Source organism: Hypomesus nipponensis, chromosome 13 (genome assembly GCF_054491055.1).
Source record: "Hypomesus nipponensis isolate SF chromosome 13, ASM5449105v1, whole genome shotgun sequence".
Classification (NCBI taxonomy): Eukaryota; Metazoa; Chordata; class Actinopteri; order Osmeriformes; family Osmeridae; genus Hypomesus; species Hypomesus nipponensis.
The window spans coordinates 18345123-18366099 of record NC_140373.1 but is presented as its reverse complement, the minus strand read 5'-3'; the positions used below and the strand labels follow the sequence as shown (position 1 = coordinate 18366099).

The following is a 20977-nucleotide window of genomic DNA, read 5'->3' as shown; positions in this document are numbered from 1 at the left end:
CAATGCTGGCAAATTAGAAATACTTTTTGAAACTGATTTTGAAGCTCCCCTCCACTTTAAGCGTTTACGTCTGCACTCTAGGTACGTACACACCCATGTAAATCTCAGAAACGGTTTAAAAAACTTATGAAACATAATCAGTGATATTAAAAAAAGTTGAATAGATATCAAAAAGCTGAGTTTAAAAAAAATAGTTTAGGGTTTTGTCAACATTTTAAAGTTTAAATGGTGGCTGTAGCTGAAGGATTGAGGAAGAAGAAGGATTTGAAAGTTGAAGAAGTTTTAAGAGGATTGAGAGGATTTGAAAAATAAAAACTCCATTGGAAAACCATGTAAAAGATTTGATGAATATTGATTTATATTAATTCAAGCATAAGAGGTACAAAGCTGAAAAGATATAGTAGTCATAGCCTGAAACTGCTGAATATTTTGATAGCGGAACGGTTTTAATAGCTGAAGATTTGAAGGCAGTGACAGGTGTCACGGAAGAAATAGAAGAAGAATATGAAGAAGTTGAATAAAGATTCAAAGAGCAATGCTGAAGCAGCTAAAGCAGCATTCCAGCAATTATACAGGAATGCAAAATAATGTAAGTCATACATGTATTTTATAAAGACCAATTTCAATAAAGGATTGTATCATTCAAAATCCATTACACTTTTCAACGCTATATTTAAGCACTAGTTGCGCAATTTTAATAAACTAGGTACTTCATGGACACAGCAACTTTGAATGATAGAATGATAGAATGATGTACAATAGATTACAATAAATATATGCATTCCATGAAAAGCTGACACTACACAACACGGTCGTAGTTATGGGATAGAGTTTAAAGTTAAAGAACTCCAATATATCTACTATATCTTGGAATAATTTATGATTCTACCACCGCTGAATTGAGACGTGAGAGAGCGTGTTGCTCTCCAGTAGGTTAAAGAAGTACTTTAAAGTACTCTATTCTGAAATCTCAAGATGCAGTTACTTAGTATGTGAGACAGAGCATCATGTCAGAGCCAAAGTTGCTGTGTCTGTGTGTTTGTAATATGCGCTGTGAAAGCAAAGGAGACGAGAAGTATTCTGTAACACCTAGACTTCTAAAGGCCAGTTTGGGGACTGTCCAGCAAACGGTGTCAAGCTGATAAAAAAAGCAGGAAAACAATGCTTTTATAGTGCAGTTGAATCCTGACCTGTGTTCATGGTGCGTCGGAGCTGGATCAGGCTCTTGAATGTTAGGTATGAGATGTGTGAGGGTCCCCATCCTCCAGCATCAGGGTTGTAGTTCTCTTCATAGCCCATCCATCGGCCAGTCTCCTGCCAGTAGCCCTGCTGGTCCTGCTCCTTCATTAGCTCGTTCAATTCCACATAAGCCTGAAGAAACATGCAAGTTCAGAGGATTCAGAACGCGGCGGCCCATCTGGTCTTCAATCTACCCAGACGCTCCCATGTTACCCCGCTCCTCATCTCCCTCCACTGGCTTCCCATAACGGCCCCGTATCAGATTCAAGACTCTGGTACTGACCTTCCGAGCGATGAATGGGACTGCACCCGACTACATCAAGTCTCTCGTCCAGCCTTACACCCCCACCCGCCACCTACGGTCTTCTTCTGACAACCGCCTGGTGGTCCCACCGTTCAAAAGCGCCCGGTCCCAACACAAGCTCTTCTCCTGTCTGGCCCCCCAATGGTGGAATCAACTCCCCACCTCCATCAGGGACACTGACTGTCTCCCCACCTTCAAGAAAAGGCTCAAGACGCACTTGTTCCGGGAGTAAAACGGCACATAGAAATAATTGGCTGGACCGGATGTTAGTTTCCCCCAGGATCACAATGACTCTTATTGAGAGACTTGTTGCTCTTGTTGGTTTGTTGTAACTGTCTTAAAATTATTGTAATATATTATTGTTGCTGGCTTTTTCCACAGGTACACTCTTGCACTTTTGAGGTTCTTCCTTTGGGACTTATTTGGTTTTACAATGTATGCTTCATGTTTGGCTACCCGCAATGTTTGGGGCTACCTCGTTGTTATGATCAGTGACCTATGAACTTTTGTATAACTCTCTCTTAGAAGTTGCTTTGGATAAAAGCGTCTGCTAAATGCATAAATGTAAATGTCGGTACTAAAAATGACTGGCATGATTTAGACAATGACATATTTCCAGCAAGACCAAGGTTGAAGCCAATGTGTTCTGCTGGCCAATATGTGAATGGCATGTTCCTATGTTCTTGACATGTATGCCAAACACATCTACTCTGGACATTGCAGCACAAAACAAGTTCACTAGTTAAGCAATGATTTGGGTCATTTTGAAAATGTACTGGGGTGTGTTTCCCGAAAGCATCGTAAGCCTAAATCGATCGTAGAATCCATCGTAGGGCGAATCTTAGTTTTACGGGCCGTTCCCAAAGACATCGTAGCTAAAGTGTCTGTTGAAAATTCGTAGCTCTTTAAAGCGCATAGATTACCCTACTCCTTACGAGCATGTTTGGGAAACGCACGTAAGAAATATCGAGGGTTTAGTTTTTTGCTCGATCGTTGCTACGATCCATCGTTATCGGGAAACGCACCCCTGTTCTTCATGATAACCTACAAGGTAGCCATTTGCTATTATGTGCATGAGTTAGCTCCATCATTGTTAAACTGTCCCTCCCTAAAAACAGACAGTCTGGCCAAAGTTAGGAACCAGAGAGAACCTGCCAGAAGGGTCCATTGTTTTGGTCATATTTATCTTCTAAAGCTGAGAACGGCCTCTTGATTTGTTGTTTAGATTTGAGTTTGATGTGGAAAAGGGAGAAAAAGACTTGTCGTTTTTTAGTTATACTAATTATACCAATAATGTATAACTTGTTTGCTTAATTTGAGTTATATTAGGAACATTTGAAAACTACTTGCCTATGAATAAATGCCAAATGCGAGTGGCATTGCAGATTTTAACAATGCAACACACCACAGCTTAACATGCTTTTTGGCTGTTCACATTTTATTCTCTGAAGGAAGTGAAGTTGCATTCATGTTCTCAATAAAACAGTGATAGGATAGTCAGGTATAAAGCAATGATGCCTTTATCAGGTTTTTAGTAGGCTTCAACCATTGCATGACATTGAAGTTGTTGTCATGGATAACAGACAACTTTCTGCAACCAAAAGGTATTGGCTTCAGTTGACTAACTAGCTCGCCAGCTAACGTGCCAGCTGGCTACACTTGGTTGGGGTGGTGTATGATGGGTGCTTTATTTATCTGGCTAACTTGCTATTGTTTGTCAGTTTTTTCTTCCTCTTTCCTAAAAATACAAGCCAGCCAACTACACTCATGTGAATATATGAATATTTGTGTTCAAGTAAAGATAGCTTGTATTATAAACATTTTGAGTTCAGGCAAACAAAAAAACAGACACTATTCATTGGCACCTTTAATTAAACGTGAAACATTAGTACAATCAAAGCCAAAAGTATTGGCACTGACAAATGTTTAGTTTTGCAAAGTTTGCTGGATCAGTATTTGTAAATTGTTTTTATGGTATACTGGAAAGCAATTATGTGCATTTCATATGTTTTAATAATTACTTACCAACCGAGAGTGAGGTCATGCCGGGAAATATCAAACTGAGGCTTGAATGTATCCGAGGTTTGATATTTCCAGGCATGACCGAAAGGTCGAGGTTAGAAAGTTGTTTATTATATGGGATTTTTAGCACTTTTAATTTTGTTAATGAAAATAAATGGTAGGCTGATTGTCGCTAGCTCTCAAGTCTTCTCACGGTGTGTTTCGGATGATACCTAGCACCCAACTACTTTTGATAGAAAGCGGACAACACCGTTCTGCTAAAATGGCTTGAACTCCAACACAAATAACGCGTCTTTTAGAAAGTTAACAATTTCTTTGTCGCTGTTGATGTCTTCAGTATTGTCTGGATAGTAAAACTCAGCTGATACCTCGAAATCGCAGATTTTGAAGATGACGTCAGAGGAGGGCAACAATAATCCGGATCAGACCGCGGACCGGCGATGAGGTCAATACGCAGCTGGCATGACTACCCATTAGCCAGAGCGCTCGTACTGTTGTTGCCATAATAAAGGCTTTTATCAGCAAAACCATTAAATCCCTTACGAAAAAAAAGTATACTTAAAGTTTAATTTGTAAGTATACTATTATCATGGTACTTTAAGTTTACAAGCAGTGTACTTATTTATATACTATTTTTGTACCAAGTAAACTGAATTGGCCTACTTTTTAGGTCATTTAGTACACTTTAAAGTACACTTATAGTGTATATACGAGGTTTACTTGTGAATACTGTAAAGTAGCCTGTGTAGTGCACGTTCAGTTTGTGAAGTATACTCCCTAAAGTACTTCAAAGTATACCTTTGAATACTATAAGTAACCTGTGTAGTGCACTTTCAGTTCATGAAGTATACTTCCTTCAGTACCTGTGTATGTACATAATACTCCAGAAGAAATGTATACAATTTTTATTTCAAAACATACTTAAAAGTACATCAAAAGTGAACTTTGTTTAAGTATACTTCTTACAAAATTGAACTATTTTCAAAGCATACTCAAAAATATATCAAAAGTGAACTATTTTTTAAGTATACTTCTTAAAAGTATATCAAAAGTGAACTATTTTCTAAGCATACTTCTTAAACGTATATCAAAATTTAATTAAAAGTGTACGATCCATATTTTAGTATACTTATAGCATACTTTAATATACTTCTTTTTTTGTAAGGGATTGTTATGCAGAGCCCCTCGTTTACAGAAACCATTCAGTCAGCACTGCTAATCTGGCTGTATCGTCGTTAACTTCTAAATGACAGTATACCCCAAAAATGTATTTGTGAATTGCCAATTGAAAGGTTGGCCAGCAAGTAGGTCCTCGTTTGATGACGCCTTAAGCAATGGAAATCAGGCTAAACCATAGACGGTTGTTTGTGTTGACTTAGTCTACACAACAACAATTGTAGCTAATAACTTTCCAGCTGTACCTACTGAAATAAAGTATCCACTTTAAATATTGTCTTAGTGTGGTGGAAAATGGTGCTGTAATTCTGCTACAACATTAGATAGCCAGCATTTCATCCAAACTGAAATCCATAGCTCACCTGGCCGTTTTGGCATTCGAATCTTTCGCTTGTCTGCTTTTCTTTAATGAGTTTGTCATACAAAGCAATTCACTTTGTAGGACTATTTAATTTCCACAAAGCACTCATCAGTGCAATACATAGGATTTCAACTCCACACAGTATCACGTGAGATCAGTTGTTTAATCACATCGTAGCTGATAATTGGGTGTGATTTGCCTTTGGCAAGGGCACAACCATTGTTATCTCACATATATATTTATTTATTTTATTTTTTGCCCCCCCTAAGGCTCAGTCAATATATGGACTACATAGACAGCGGCTGTGTCAAAATGTTTGTCTTTGTCTCGATTGAGTTGCAGGGTTCGACATAAGCGATGTCCCGGAGCCAGTAAAAAGTAACGTCGGGACAGTTAAATAGCAACTCACTGGCCCAATAGGGCCACTGCAAATTATTGATTGAAAAAAAAAAAAATTGCATCATAAAGGTTAACATCCTTCATATGTTTTTCTATCTGCTTTATTTTATTTTTTATTTAACCTTTATTTAACCAGGCAAATTGCTTGAGGTCAAATGACCTCTTTTTCGAGCAAGGCCTGGCCAAAATGGCAGCAGCTAGAATGAATCAAATACAAGACAAACATAAAAAGAAAGCAGACATGAGAAAACAGAGACAAAAGCACAGACATGAAAAAACAGAGACCAATACATTCCAATGGGTGAAAGAAAAACTATTTTGAGGAAAAAATACTACACAGTGAAACATTTACACACTCCAAAATTCGCCATTAAGAAACACGTAATTCGAGTTTTAAAATCATTCATGGTGATGAGTTCCTGTAATTTGAGTGTTTTTTGTACAGTGTTCCAGGCGGAGGGAGCAGAGTACATGAAAGCCCTCTTCCCAAACTCAGTAAAGGTTCTGGGGACAGAGGTGGAAAGAAAGACCAGAGAGCGTAAACTGTATGATGAGTCTGAATTAAAAGTGAGGTATGTGCAGAGATATGAGGGGAGTAGTCCAGTAATTGCTTTGTAAATGAAGGTGTACCAGTGAAGAAGCCTGCGAGCTGACAGGGACAGCCAGCCTACTTTGGAATACAGGGTACAATGATGGGTGAGTGATTTATAGCCGGTGATGAATCTTAAAGCACAATGATATGAAGCATCAAGCATATGAAGTGAAGTGGAGCAGGCATTCATGTACAGTACGTCACCATAATCTAATAATGGAATAAAAGTAGCCGCAATTAGCCTTTTTTTAGAAACAAAAGAAAAACAGGATTTATGCCTGAAGTAAAAGCCCAGTCTCACTTTGAGTTTCTTTGTCAGGTTCTCAATATGGGGTTTAAAAGACAATTTATTGTCAAGGATAATACCAAGATATTTAAAAGTGGTGACAGTCTCAATCAGTGTACCTTGAGCTGTAAATAAAATGGGCCAACAGTTAGTTGTATCCCTGGATTTAGTGAAGATCATCATTTTAGTTTTGTCTACATTAAGTACTAGTCTTAAAGACAGGAGTTGGGCTTCCATTTCTTTAAAAGCAGCTTGCAAGTGTTCAACAGCCATTAACACAGATTCTCCAAAACAATAAATAATAGTATCGTCAGCATAAAAATGGGCATTTGCATATTGAACATATTTTCCCAAATCATTGATATAAATTGTAAACAACAAGGGGCCTAATATAGAGCCTTGTGGCACCCCCTTGGGGACAGTCAAAGAATCAGAGGAGCAATCATCAATTTTGACACATTGAGTCCTATCTGAAAGATAGTTAGAAAACCAACCAACAGCAGAATTAGACAGTCCTATATTAGCCAATCTTTGCAATAATACCTCATGGTCCACCGTATCAAAGGCCTTGGAAAAATCAATAAAAAGAGAAGCACAGTGTTTTTTGCCATCCAGGGCCATAATAATATCATTTACTACTTTAGTAGCTGCTGTGACTGTACTGTGTGATTTTCTAAAACCCGATTGAAAACAAGATAAAATGTCATTAAGATTCAAGAAATCCTTCAATTGATCACTAACCAGGCTTTCTAAAATCTTGGCTAAAGGAGACAGATTTGAAATAGGCCTGTAATTACTGAGGCTGGACGGTTCACCGCCTTTTAAGAGGGGAAGAACGTTTGCCGTCTTCCATAATCTTGGAATTTCATTACTAGTTAGAGTTAAATTAAAAATGTAGGTCAGCGGCTCTGCAATAAAATCTGTGGCAAGTTTTAAAAAATAAACACCTATATTATCTGGCCCTGTTGTTTTTTTGGAATCTAATTTAATAAGGGCTTTATGTATTTCCGAAACAGTGAAGGGTCTAAAGTTAAATTTATTATCCAAAGGGAGTTCAGCAAAAGCAAGTGGAGCCATTGTAGTATTCGGCGTATTTAATTTATCAAAAAGAAAACCAGAAGCTAAATGCATAAATAACTTTGCAGCTCGTGGGGCGCACATTTGTCAAATCAAGAGTTGAGTGAGTGACGAGTGGTTGTCAAATTGTAATTCTCTAATCTCGATACAGTTTTTAAGCCTTGTGTTCTCTTCGGGTCATTCTGACCCATCAGTCATTGTGACCCACCGTCGTTTGCAACAACTTTACCGCATACAAAAACAAAGTGAAGCATTTTCTTTTAACCGTTGGGCTGTCTCAGACCCTCCACATTGTGAAGGTTAAAAGAACATTATTTTTATTTGCTTTTGTATTGGGTAAAATTGGGTAAACACAACAATGGTTTCTTATGAACCTTTTGGTCATGTGACCCGAAGGCAACACAAGGGTTAAGAACTGGCGCGAGACAAAAGTGAAGACGAAAGCAAAGTAGAGCTTTGAGTTCAAACGGAAGCAACTTTTTTAATGGAGCTAAGATGCACTGTGTCGTCTGGTCTAAAGCAGACAAAAGTGGATCTTTTTTACACAGGCACAGACAATTTTCGAAAACAATCCCTGACCAGCCATGCTAGCAGGCAGCACCTGGTTTGCGTGACAGTTAAGCGGATGGTTGACAATCTATCTTCCAGGCCGTTGACCATGATGGTTAGGAATTTAAATGCAGATGCCCATCATGTTATTGCACGATTTATAACAACGGCATATCACGTAATTAAGACGGACAGACGTTCGCCTTGTTCCCCCGGGCTATTGAACTGCAGCAGAAGAATGGTGTCGACTTGGGTACTTAGTATCATACTGATGAAATGCAATGGAAGCTTTTATAAATGAGCATTGAGGGACCAGAGGTTTAAGTTTCAGCCAGACAGCCGTGCAGAGACGGCTGTCAGCAGGGAAGAGAGCACGTCATTTTTGAGGTTGGAAGTCAATTGTTTTGCTGACTATTACCTTATTATTTTTTATCACTAGAAATGTGATTTCATTTTTGTTCTCTTTATATCCAGGATGTGTTTAATAAATGGTTAAACATGTTAACAGAATAACTTATAAGTCTTTGGTTTTGTTGTAACAATGATAAATTAAAATTTTTGGAGGGGGGGCCAGTAAAAATGGCCTTGGGGCCAGTAAGTTTCAAACCCACTGGCCTGTGGGGCCAGTTGCAATTTTTTTTTTATGTTGAACCCTGAGTTGCTTGTATTGTGATTTACGTTCCGTTGTACGGTTTAGGAGGTTATAACGTTTTTGTGGCGAAAAGTCCCTTTAGTCGACGAAGGGTAGTCTGTGCTCGCTACGTCACCACGTCAACACACGTTAGCAACGATGCATGGATACAACGTGAGCGATTTTGAGTGGAACTGCAATCTCTGATTTTTGATTTAGGTTGTGAAAGTCTTTGTAATTTGAGCGAGTGTGGGTCGCCCGTGAGACCGCCTAGTCTTTTAAGCGGCAGCCATGCTACAAAGCGTCATAGTAGTATTTTCGTAATTTCATAGTTCAATTTTACACAAAAAAACTGAAAGAGGGAAATGTAATGACAATATGACTATTGTGAAGACAGCCAGGTGGTGAGATTTTAATGTAGGTTGCTGTAAAAACGTTGATTTGTTTGCTACGTGAGAGCCCTGTCCGCCTCCTTTGACGATTGTGGCAGCAACAGCAGTGTTGTCAATCTGCGTCTGATGAGTATTTTCTTAATTTCGTACCAGGGTCAATTCTACATCAAAATGGAGAGCAGTGTTTTAAAGATATGGCAGACAGCCAGGGGGTCAGCATATTTTTGTAAAACTTTGAATTTGAGTGAGACCGCGTCTTGTTTTGACGTTAGCCGTCAGACTCGGCTCTCCCACGGGCAGTGTGTAGTAGTAGTAGGCTACTGTACTGCCTTCAATGCCACAGCTATGGCTAAACTTTATTATGTCAAAAGAAACATTCTCATTTCTGGCACTTTCAAACAATCGGTAAAGTGCAACAGCAGCCAGCTTGCCTCTAGCAAACTTATTTTGAATCAGCCATGTCCCCCTAAATTAATGTCAAAAGTATTTACGATTTGGGGGCATATTTAAAGGGTGTTCTTAATGAATTATGTAATATGCGTAGGCTAAATGCTTGAAAATATCACTAGAAGGGAAAACGGACCCGCCTGCAACCGACGCAAGCAAGCACACCCTACAGAAATGAACGTGAATTCCCCAGAAATTGTACCCTCTCTAGTTTTCCAGTTACACTGAAAAAAGTATACATTTTCAATATTATTGTCACATACAATATTATTGTCTTTCTCTTAGTTAGCTAGCCAGCATTTCACCTAGCCAGCATTTCATCTATAAAGACAACCCTGTTGTTTAAGAGCTTAGTTGAGCTATGCTAAATGCTTCGTAGCCTGTGGTGCAGCTCAACGCTATCTATAGTGCCTGCTCAACATGGCTGAAAGGGATCCATTGCGAAACTAAAAGGCATTTTTTATACCCCAAGTGTTTATCTCATCAACGTCAACCCCAGGGATACTTCACTCCCTTGGTTGCTGAAAAGGACACCTGCAAAATGTGAACTTTGTACAGTGCCTTGTCCTTGAGATAATCGTGGGGAACTCGCTGCCCTAAAATTCCATTATAAAAATACACAGACACATGCACAGATTTCTGGCAGATTAGATAGATGTGTGAGAAGTGGGAAAGGGAATTAAGCACCTTCCGCAAATCAATTTGACTAACACATTGACAGACCGATTACTGTTTCAAACTATGCAAGAACAATTCCAGTTACTGTCCATTTTGCCAGTACCGTTGGTCAAACAACATTGTTTACTTTAGACAGCACCAAATTGCTGCTGCTTTTCCAAAACATATTCCAAGATGATCATGCAGGTTCATTATGTTTTTATTTGCATGTATGATATTTTTGTGCAACAGTAGTGATGTTTAGTTTTTATTAATACTTTAAAAAAAAAAAAAAATGTTAAAAAGAGGACCTGTCAATTTCCTGTTTTGGGTATTATACTTCAGAAGGATTTATAAAATGGTAAATCAAATGTAAAATATATATCCATATTTGCCTGATCTACCGAGTAATAAGTAAAAACAAGTTGTAAAAAAAGTTGTAAAAAAAAAGTTACAAAACAAAAAAGTTTTTAAAAGTTTAAAGTTTGGTGAATCAATAGTAGCTATAATTTTCAATGTATTCAGGATGAGATCATGTGAGACCGTGATCACTCAAGGAACCTCCTTTAGAACTTTCAACAACGTGTTTGTTTTCTACACAGTCCCTCCGACATGGAGAGAGGAAAGTGAGGAGGGAATTGACCAAGGAACCATCATGCTCAGCTTGTGGTCACGACAACAATGATGGCCAGTTGTGTCTCTAATGTAAACATGGTGGCAGGGTGACTTTACACAACATTGTGACTTTTTGCCAAGCTTGTCACAAGCGACTGATGCTCTATTGCTCCACCAGTTTCTGATATAGAGATGACTGATGAATTGCTGAGCATGTTTGGACTGTAAACACAGAACGTGTGCCTGTGGCTTCAAAGGACAGTGGTGTGTTTGACTTAAAGGGCCCTATCTTGCACCCAGCACAATTGACTTTGTCAACGACGCAAGTATCATTCCTAGTTTGTACTCGATGCAAAGCAGACTTTTACCTCCAAAGACGCACATCGGAATGCGATATAAATAAAGTCAATGGCGCGTCATTCAGATGCTATTTTAAGGGCGCAAGCTTGGCCCGTGCGCACTGCTGGCGAAGCCAGGGTCTTCTTCCTGCGAAACTACGTATTGTTTTGTTTTATTGTATGGCTAGCTGTGTCATATTAATTATGTCAACAAAAAAAAAAGAAAGATTTTCGTGAGAAATCTCTATGTATGTTAACTTGATTTGTAACAACTGTGGGGATTTCCTCCCACACCTGTTTAACCTAAGCTAATGTGAGTAGGTTTCTTCTCCAATGCCCATCAGAATCAGAATTCGATTTATTCGCCATGTAGCCTATGTTACACAAACACAGAATTTACTGTGGCAGGAAGGTGCAAACAATAAACATATACGGGTCTTAAATTATCTAAAAAAGTAGTTCTAAGAACTAACTCTAATTCTAAGAACTAAACAGTTAAAAAAATATAATAATTTAAAAAATAAAATATGCGTAAAAATAAGAATAATAATTTGAATGAGCAGCGTGGGCAAATTAGTGCAATGAGAAAACGGCTCTACCTTTCCCATACAATGTCACTTCTCTATCTTTTACGGCCCTGACGAGAACGTCGGTGTCCTCGGCTGCGAACGATGGCGTGCGCCTGGAAAATCCGCCGTTTTAATAGCAATCCGCCATGGAACAAGCGCTGCTCTTAAAGGGAATGTGAGATGACGCTCTGATTGTTCTATTGCATGTTACGCCCAAACCACACCCATTAGTGATATAGCTACTTCAGACCAACCCTTTTTAGATTTGCGCCAGGTCATTTATCCTGCCAGAATCATTTATCCAACCTTGCCGGAGTCCCGCCCACAAAGTTACTTGCGCTTTGTGTTTTGATACTTGCGTTTCAGATCATTAAAATAGGGCCCAGAATGTTTATTGTGTGTGTAATTGTATTCCTGTGTTTGCATGGGGAATATTTGTGTATGTGTAAAATAGTGTATTATGGTCTACTGTGGCACAAGAAAAAATAATTGACACTTCTTCTATCTTTTTCAAGCCTCCCATGAATAGGCACACCAATTGTAACCCATCAAAGCCACCGTGTATCACAACCTCACCTGACACTCTCCTCTGGGATTGGCGTTGGTATTCACGTTAAGAGCAGCTGGAACACAGGAAGAGAGAATAATTTTTTAAGATGGACCCTCATCTTCTGAAAAATTGGGTGCAGTAGAATGTATAAAAAGTTCAGGATAATTTAAAAGAGAATATTAAATTCATTATATTCGGATGCAGTAAAATGGATAAAAAATGATGAGTTAATTTTGGGGCAGATTCAGATGCTATAGTTTGGTTTTGGCAAATGGCATGTGCATTATCTGCTTTGTTCCATCTTCCTTGTTACATACATTCTCCAATGGCATATCATTACATCCAGAAATCCTTTTCTGTTGTATCTGACAACAGGATGTCTTTCTTACAACACAAAACAAAGCAAAGTCAAGGTTAGGAGAGACAGATCTGACTGACTAGACTGTGTTCTTGGTGTGTAGCTGCACGTCTTAAATGCCCCAACACTGGGTGAGTGAAGAAAGATCCATAATGTCTGCTTTGAGAGAATGTGTGGACTTCTGTTGTAATACATTTTTTATAAAGAACACATTTTATTAACTGCCATGAAAGACATGGTTTCTTTCATGGTTTCATTGTTTCTCTGGATTTGCTGTGTGTTAACAATGGATTTTGGTGTTTCAACACCCATTGACACTTCCCTGCTGTATGACTATGTTAAGCCTGTGTTCTGCTCCTCTCTTTCACCAACCGTCTCTGGAGGAGGGGATCCCTCACTGAATTGCTCCACCCAATGTATCTTCAATTTTTTCTCCTCTAGTGAGTTTTTTCTGAGTTTTTCCTTGTCTTCCCTAAGGGTTTAGGTTGATTGAGGGGCAGTTCTATGGGCGTATGTGAGGCCCTCTGTGACAGGCTTGCGTGTAAAAAGGGCTATACAAATACATTTTGATTTGTTAAATAAAGTAAAACAAATGCCCCAAATAATTGGACCAGTTTATGACTTGAGGGAGCTCTGCCCATTGCAAGCTTACCATTTTTGAGGCAACAGTGATGGTATGGCTTGCTAGCATAAATCGTTGATTAGGATGTACTCTAATTTCACTAGCAGTGCATTCCAAATAATATTTGTACACTATATATTTAAATGCTATATTTGCATTTCACTTGTGTTCATTAGCTGCAATTCAAGCATGCTTCCCACGAGCAATATGAGCTCTGGATAAGAGCGTCTGCTAAATGACTAAATGTAATAAACACTCTTTAAAAGCTGAACCTCTTTGCCCCTCCAACAATATGAGGTAAATAGAATTACTGTCTCACTGTAATTATACATCATATTTGATTTCTAATCAATATTAATTAAAACATCAAGAGTAAAGTTATTTACATTTTGCCCCTTTTATTAAGGACACTACAGCAACCAAACATAGTGACATTATCCCTATCTGAAATACAGTATAAATCCTATCAACTATTGTTTAAATTTCCTATCCACTCCGACTACTGTAACTTGTTGCATGCATACATGAAAGTATAACCTGTTGGAGAAGTGAATTCTGCATTTCAACTGACCAAGAGAAATACTGAGTAAACATGAGTACATGATTCTCAACGCAGCTGTATACTAGGATTGTAAAGGATGTGTACATGTAATTGGTGTTATGGTTGCTATTAACTTCACTTTTCTTTTGAGGCTTTTTACAAACCCAGACTTAACACAAGGAGATGAACAAATGTGCTGTCCTAAAATCTACAGGATCCGACTGGCAGTCCCCTTACTCAGTTCCCTCAGCTCATCTCAGTGCACAACAGAGATGTGAGAACCGTCTATCTATGTCTGTCATTTTAAATTACATTTTTTGTTGTTGCAAATCTACAGGTGTTGCAATTGGTTGCAATTATGTTAGGCAAAGCTCGTCACCACATCATCAAGAAGTAGCTGATGGAGCTTCTGTGTGATGACAGCTGTAAACTTACAGTCAAATGGTCTTATTTAGACCACTGCAATCTCTGAACAAGGCTCTTTAATATTATGGCTAGTGTCTAATGTTATATTTCATACAGTATAATGAATCATTGATTTTTGTGGAAGTCCCTAAGTTTCATTGTCACAATACTAGGAGTAGGACAATAAAATGCCTTATTATTGAATTCACTATGTATGACATATATCTTAATAACCTTTTAGTGACAGACTCTTGTGTTAGTACATGATAAGAATAATACAAACAAAAGTGATTTAAAAGTTTGTCCTTACCTGCACACTAATCCAACCACAGTGACTAGGGGAATGACTTTTCAGAATAGAAGCCAACTTTATAAACACCTCCTCTTTATAACAGAGTGTACTTTCCGACTTATAGGATGAATGGAACACATACACACACAGAGGGCATGTGTTCCTCATCTCACCCATAATATTGATAGTAAATAGGGCTCTTGATAACTATAGACCAGACGTACTGTCCCATTATCCCACCTCCATCTTATCATATTTGTTGGTCATGTTTGGGATAAACAAAGGCTAGGGGCTACCCTAGACATGTTCACCTTCAAGATCCTGATAGATGTTGAATCTTTGAAAGAAGGAGTCTCTGTCATCCTCCTCCATTCCTTCCTCATCCTGCCCCATTGACATTTTATAGCAGTAAGATTCCCCAAACTGAGACCTGTGTGACAAAGACCAAGTTAATGTGATAACCATCAAATGTAGATGTATAAATCTGTCATAAAACTGTTTAAAGGTGTCATGAAAGGTGGCATTAAAAGGTGCCTTTTATATGCATGCGCATACACATGTATTTTTACAAAACAAGTGCAGTCAGTATGAAGAACTCCATGATTCTGGTGTAGCAGAATGGGCAGTCAGTTTCTTAACATGATCAGTTTAGCTGTAGTCTACTGCATCTTCAGGTTTTTTACTAAATCGGCCAAAATGTGGAGTGTCATTTTTCTTGACAATTCAACTTCAAGTTACTTAAAGGAGCACCATTGATCATATGCACCAATGAAAGTCTCCACCTGGAGCCAAGTGGAATGTAGACAAGAGGACTGACTGATGTCTCACCTTTTGAAAGGTAGGTTGAGGAAAGAGTCCTGCTTCTTAAGAGCCATGTTATTACACTGGTGAGATGGAGCGAGAGAGCATGACATAAAGAGACAACATGAAAGAGGAATGTTTGAAGTGGATTTATGGTATTTTGATGTGGATTATTGGTATTTTAAAAATAACTGAACTATGTGGATTGAAAATGAGTGAGCAAGTGTCGTCTTTATGCATACATTTATAGTGAGAGCATCAACACTGTTTTTACACAATCTACCATAATCCCACACAAGCAAGTGGTGGAGCGATGAAGGCAGGAGCCAGTTATCCACTTGGGGCGACCGCCCTAACAGCAGTTACAAATAGTGAATGTTTTTCTAACAAACAATTTTTGAATTTTTATCGAATTACACAATTTAAGTATTCATTGTCACTACATAAATATACATATTGATTCACAAACTTGAAATCTGTTTCTGTAAGTGTCATTGCCTGCACCTTTTGTTATGTATTGTTCTGTGGCTTGCACACTGTGCAGCTGTGTACTAAATATGCTAACCATTATGAATAACAATAAGGTGCTGAGTTGATGTTAGTCAGTTAGCTAAAAACTTTGTAAGCAATTACAGGTTTACCATTGTAGCAGTCTCAGCCATTAGTTAATCAGATATATTTTCAGAAAGGTGACATGCACAGGCTTTTATATATATAAAAGAAAGAAATGTTGTTTCTGCTGTATAGTACTCTATTTTGCTCTGAAATTCAATTACATTTTCAGAAAGCTGATGTGTTTTTAGTCTGTAAAAAAAGAAAGAAGAATTACAAATGGAAAACTAATGAAGTGTATTATTGTTTTATGATCAAATATGTCTTAGACTTTCATCAGTTTCTCTAAATTTTGTAGAAGACCAAAACAATGAAAAAGGATCGATGTGTGGATGATGATGTGGTATTATTCTAATGTACAACCCTAAAGCAATGACAAATTATCCTGTTATTTTTACAAAAAAGTACTGATTGCCATAAAAAGGACTTTGACATATACAATAAACAGATTTCTAAACACATTGAAAAACATATATTAATAAACACATATTAAAATAAATTCTACCTTAGGCAGAGGTGTTCCAGATGTGGCCCCATGCATTTGTGCAGCTCATTCTGTGTGGGTCACTGATGAGACTGCATGTACATCCAGCCCTCAGGGAACGCTCTTTGGAGGGTCTTGAACCGTCTCCCTAATCACTGAATCCAGGTCTCTAGTTAAATTTTCAAGTTATCATATCAAAAATATAGATAGAGTTTGAACAAACTGATTCCAAGACAGTGCTTACAGATGGACAGAAGTTCATTGACATCCCCTTCCCCACACAGGCCTCCATGGACGAGTTGAAGATAAACCTATGTCCAGGAGCGTCCATTATCACCATCTTGCATCTGGCTCATACAGTCTGCTATCCCACTAGCGATCATCCCCTCCCTAACCACGGTCCACCCCACAGAGGGGCCATACGAAGAAACACCACAGAGGTAAATAACTCAGATAGATGGCTAGATGTAGGCCTGCATGCTATATTAGTCAGGGGAGTAGATTACATTGAAGTATCTTTAAGCAGTATTCTGTGAGATTCTCTGTGATACACACTGAGCATCATACATTTTTGAACAATGACACACTTTCAGTCATTCCGGTTCTGTTCATCACTTCAGATATTACAATTAATTTGACGTAAAAGAACAAACCCTATTCCACCTAGTATTGTCGATACCATTAAGTTTGTGGTGTATTAAGAGTTTTCTCATCCAAATGAGATACTGTTTGAAGTTCCAGCACCTTGTGTACATAGTATTCCCTTTTAAGACCACAGCCACATGAGTATTTCCCTCTATACTGGTTAAGCTACAAAGATACTCATGAACCAGAGGAGCCGTGAATCTAACACCAGGTCACACCTCACTTTGGGTGTCACTTCACAGGACTTCTTCAGGGCATGGATTCTACAAGGAGACGTTTACATCAATGTTATTCCTTGCTGAGGTCATGGCATACACTTGCATCAGATTTTTGTCAGTTATGCAATTTAAGTTTACATATTCCTTAGCCATTTACACTTGTTTTTCTGAATTCCTGACATGTAATTGCGATAAAGTAGGCTTTTGGATGAAAGCGCACAAGGTCTTTACTTGAAAATAAACAGGGTTTCACAAAACAAAGGTCAGACGCCACACAGCCATTAACATGAAACAAAAATAAGACTCCACAACAAAGTCGGAAACATCTCGGCTTATATAGCTGTCCTAATTAGTCCCAAAACAAAACAGGTGCTTATTAGAATTCCGGTGATGCAGACCGGTGCACCTTCGCCGTGCGCTCCGTCCACATTGTACATTTTTGAACAATGACACACTTTCAGTCATTCCGGTTCTGTTCATCACTTCAGATATTACAATTAATTTGACGTAAAAGAACAAACCCTATTCCACCTAGTATTGTCGATACCATTAAGTTTGTGGTGTATTAAGAGTTTTCTCATCCAAATGAGATACTGTTTGAAGTTCCAGCACCTTGTGTACATAGTATTCCCTTTTAAGACCACAGCCACATGAGTATTTCCCTCTATACTGGTTAAGCTACAAAGATACTCATGAACCAGAGGAGCCGTGAATCTAACACCAGGTCACACCTCACTTTGGGTGTCACTTCACAGGACTTCTTCAGGGCATGGATTCTACAAGGAGACGTTTACATCAATGTTATTCCTTGCTGAGGTCATGGCATACACTTGCATCAGATTTTTGTCAGTTATGCAATTTAAGTTTACATATTCCTTAGCCATTTACACTTGTTTTTCTGAATTCCTGACATGTAATTGCGATAAAGTAGGCTTTTGGATGAAAGCGCACAAGGTCTTTACTTGAAAATAAACAGGGTTTCACAAAACAAAGGTCAGACGCCACACAGCCATTAACATGAAACAAAAATAAGACTCCACAACAAAGTCGGAAACATCTCGGCTTATATAGCTGTCCTAATTAGTCCCAAAACAAAACAGGTGCTTATTAGAATTCCGGTGATGCAGACCGGTGCACCTTCGCCGTGCGCTCCGTCCACATGAGGGGCATCTCCAGATGTCTGCTCCAACCGCCGGCGCGGACGACCCGATCAGGACAGTGCTGATGAAACTCCGACACCAGCAACGGGTCCAGAACGTCCACCGCAGCCTCCCAGGACCTCTCCTCTGGGCCATAGCCCTCCCAATCCACCAGGTACTGCAGACGCCCCCCTCTCCTGCGTGAGTCGATCAACTCCCTGACAATGAATGCCGGGGACCCCTCCATCACGATAGCAGGTGGAGGGTTGTCCGATCCAGAATGATCAGACACCTGGAGCGGACCTGGAACCATAGGCCTGAGGAGGGAGACATGGAAAGAGGGTGAGATGCGATACTGCGCCGGCAATTGGAGTCTGTACGTTACCCTGTTGATCCTCTTCAGGATCCGTAACGGTCCGATGAACCAGGGGCTCAGCTTTCTGCAGGGAAGTCATAGCTTTATATGGTGGAGAGCCACACTCTCTGTCCAGGATGATAGACGGGTGCCGCCCGGCGATGTCTGTCTGCCTGAGCCTTTTGTCTCTCTTTTGCCCGTTCCAAACGGCGACGAGTCTCAGTCCAGACGAGACCACTTTTCTCAAACCACTCGTTGACTGCTGGAACGTTCTCGAGTGCCTTGTTCCAGGGAAACAGGGGGGGTTGGTAACCGAGAACACACTGAAAAGGCGTGAGATCAGAGAACGAGTGCCTTAAGGAGTTCTGGGTGTACTCCGCCCATGGTAGAAACTGACACAAGTCCCCTTGGCGGTCTCCGCAGTAGCTGCAGAGATGACGAACCAACTCTTGGTTAAACCTTTCGACCTGCCTGTTGGCTTGTGGATGGTAGCCTGAAGTCAGACTCACTGCGACCCCGAGCCTCACCATGAAATCTCTCCATACCTGAGAGGTGAATTGTGGTCCTCGGTCTGTAACTATGTCCTCTGGTAATCAGTAATGTCGGAACACATGCTTGAACAGCGCCTCCGCTATCTGGAAACCAGTGGGGATGCCAGGTAGAGGCACAAGACAACAAGACTTATAAAACCAATCCACTATAACCAAGATGGTAGTATTACCTTTGGATATGGGGAGGTCTGTGACAAAGTCCACAGAGAGGTGAGACCAGGGACGTTGCGGCACAGGCAGTGGTTTGAGAGTCCCTGTGTGTAGATGGCGTGGTACCTTGGCCTGCGCACACACATGACATGACGAAACAAACTCCTGGACCTCCCGATGGAGGGACGGCCACCAATAGCGAGAGGACTGTTGGGTCCGGGTCACACCCGGATGGCCCGTAGCGAGACCCGAATGGGCAGAATTAACAATCTTGGTGCGCACTGACCTGGGGACGTAGGTTCTTCCTGGTGGGCAACCCTCTGGTTCAGGGTCTTGCCCTGCTGCTGGGAATGTATGAGAAGGAAATCAGTCAGTCGACTTGCTAATATATGTAGCTGATTCTGAACGAACTCGTCTTCGATATGAACGTGGTCTTACGCATTTAGAATGTTAACACAATCGTAAATACTTGACCATTAATTTGTTTAAGAAATCATCACTGGCAGAGATGCAGATTGTGACAAGGCGACCCCAAAAAAATCTCTTGCGACCCACCTGAGGGTCGCGACCCAGTCTTTGGGAAACGCTGCTGTGGAGGGTATACTCAGGGCTTGAACTAACCTAACATCAATAAAACTCCCTGCAGAACCAGAATCTATCATGGCTACCACGGAACATGACCGCTGTTCCCACCTCAGTTCAACAGATATTGAGAACGATTCAGAAGGTAAGTTCTGTAAAGAGGTACTCACATAGGGCACGGCAGGCTACCCACATCTCGTCGGCCGGAGTTGACACCGGGATTTGCAGTGGCCCGACTCCCCACAGTACAGGCACAGTCCCCTCCTCATCCTGCGTTGCCTCTCCTGGGGAGTGATGTGGGTCTCACCGACCTCCATTGGCTCAGGAGCCGATGTTGTAAAGGGAGATGGGAATTGCCGCCTGGGCGTTGAATGGGAAGATGAGAGACGCTGCTTAGGCCCTCTCTCTCTGAGCAGGTTATCCAGCCGTATGGCCAGCGTGATGAGCTGGTCAAGAGTGGGGTCATCGTCTCTACAGGCCAGCTCTACTTTGAGGTCCTCCCTTAATCCCTAGTCATCTGTCTCCGGACCCTGTTGTTCCCATACAGCCGTTGCCCACTCAAGCGCTTTGCCAGTCAGTAAAGAAACGAGGAAAGCCACCCTTGCTGTCTCGGAAAGAGTCCTGTGAGAGGTATAACGCGCATTGCAGGAGGAAACCTCTACATCCCTCCGGTGAGCCGCCATATCTCTCCGGTAGAGCTATTCGATTCTCTGTGTGTAATGGTAGCGCCGGCCGTTCCTCCTCAAGAAATCCCTTGTCGGGCTGCGCTGGTGTATCGAGTCGCTGGAGCAGCGTCCACATAGCTGTGGTCAGCTGTTTGATATTTTCCTGCTGTTGACCTCATAGCTGTCCTTGTGACCTGATAGCATGGCCCATGTCGAGATCCTCGGCTTCATCCATCTCTTTGGGTGGAATCTTCTGTGATAAAGCAGACAAGCAGTCAGCGTTTTTTGGATGGAAGCACACGAGGTCTTTACTTGAAAATAAACAAGGTTTCACGAAACAAAGGTCAGACGCC

General features: G+C 40.3%; 1 protein-coding gene across 2 annotated transcripts in view; it reads right to left on the bottom strand.

The window, feature by feature from the left end:
* Nucleotides 1-12273, bottom strand: part of slc4a1b (solute carrier family 4 member 1b (Diego blood group)) — a 28811-nt gene extending 16538 nt beyond the window's left edge. Inside the window, exons 1-2 of one of the 2 annotated variants that reach the window (XM_084669967.1) lie at nucleotides 12231-12273; nucleotides 1191-1371 (exon numbers count right to left, since the gene is read on the bottom strand). In XM_084669967.1, coding sequence (XP_084526093.1) covers nucleotides 1191-1347 — 157 coding nt within the window. In that variant the 5' untranslated portion in view covers nucleotides 1348-1371; nucleotides 12231-12273. Of the gene's footprint in view, nucleotides 1-1190; nucleotides 3189-12230 lie in introns of those variants that run through there. The other variant, XM_084669966.1, reaches the window with a different exon arrangement.
* Between the last annotated feature and the right edge of the window lie 8704 nt (nucleotides 12274-20977).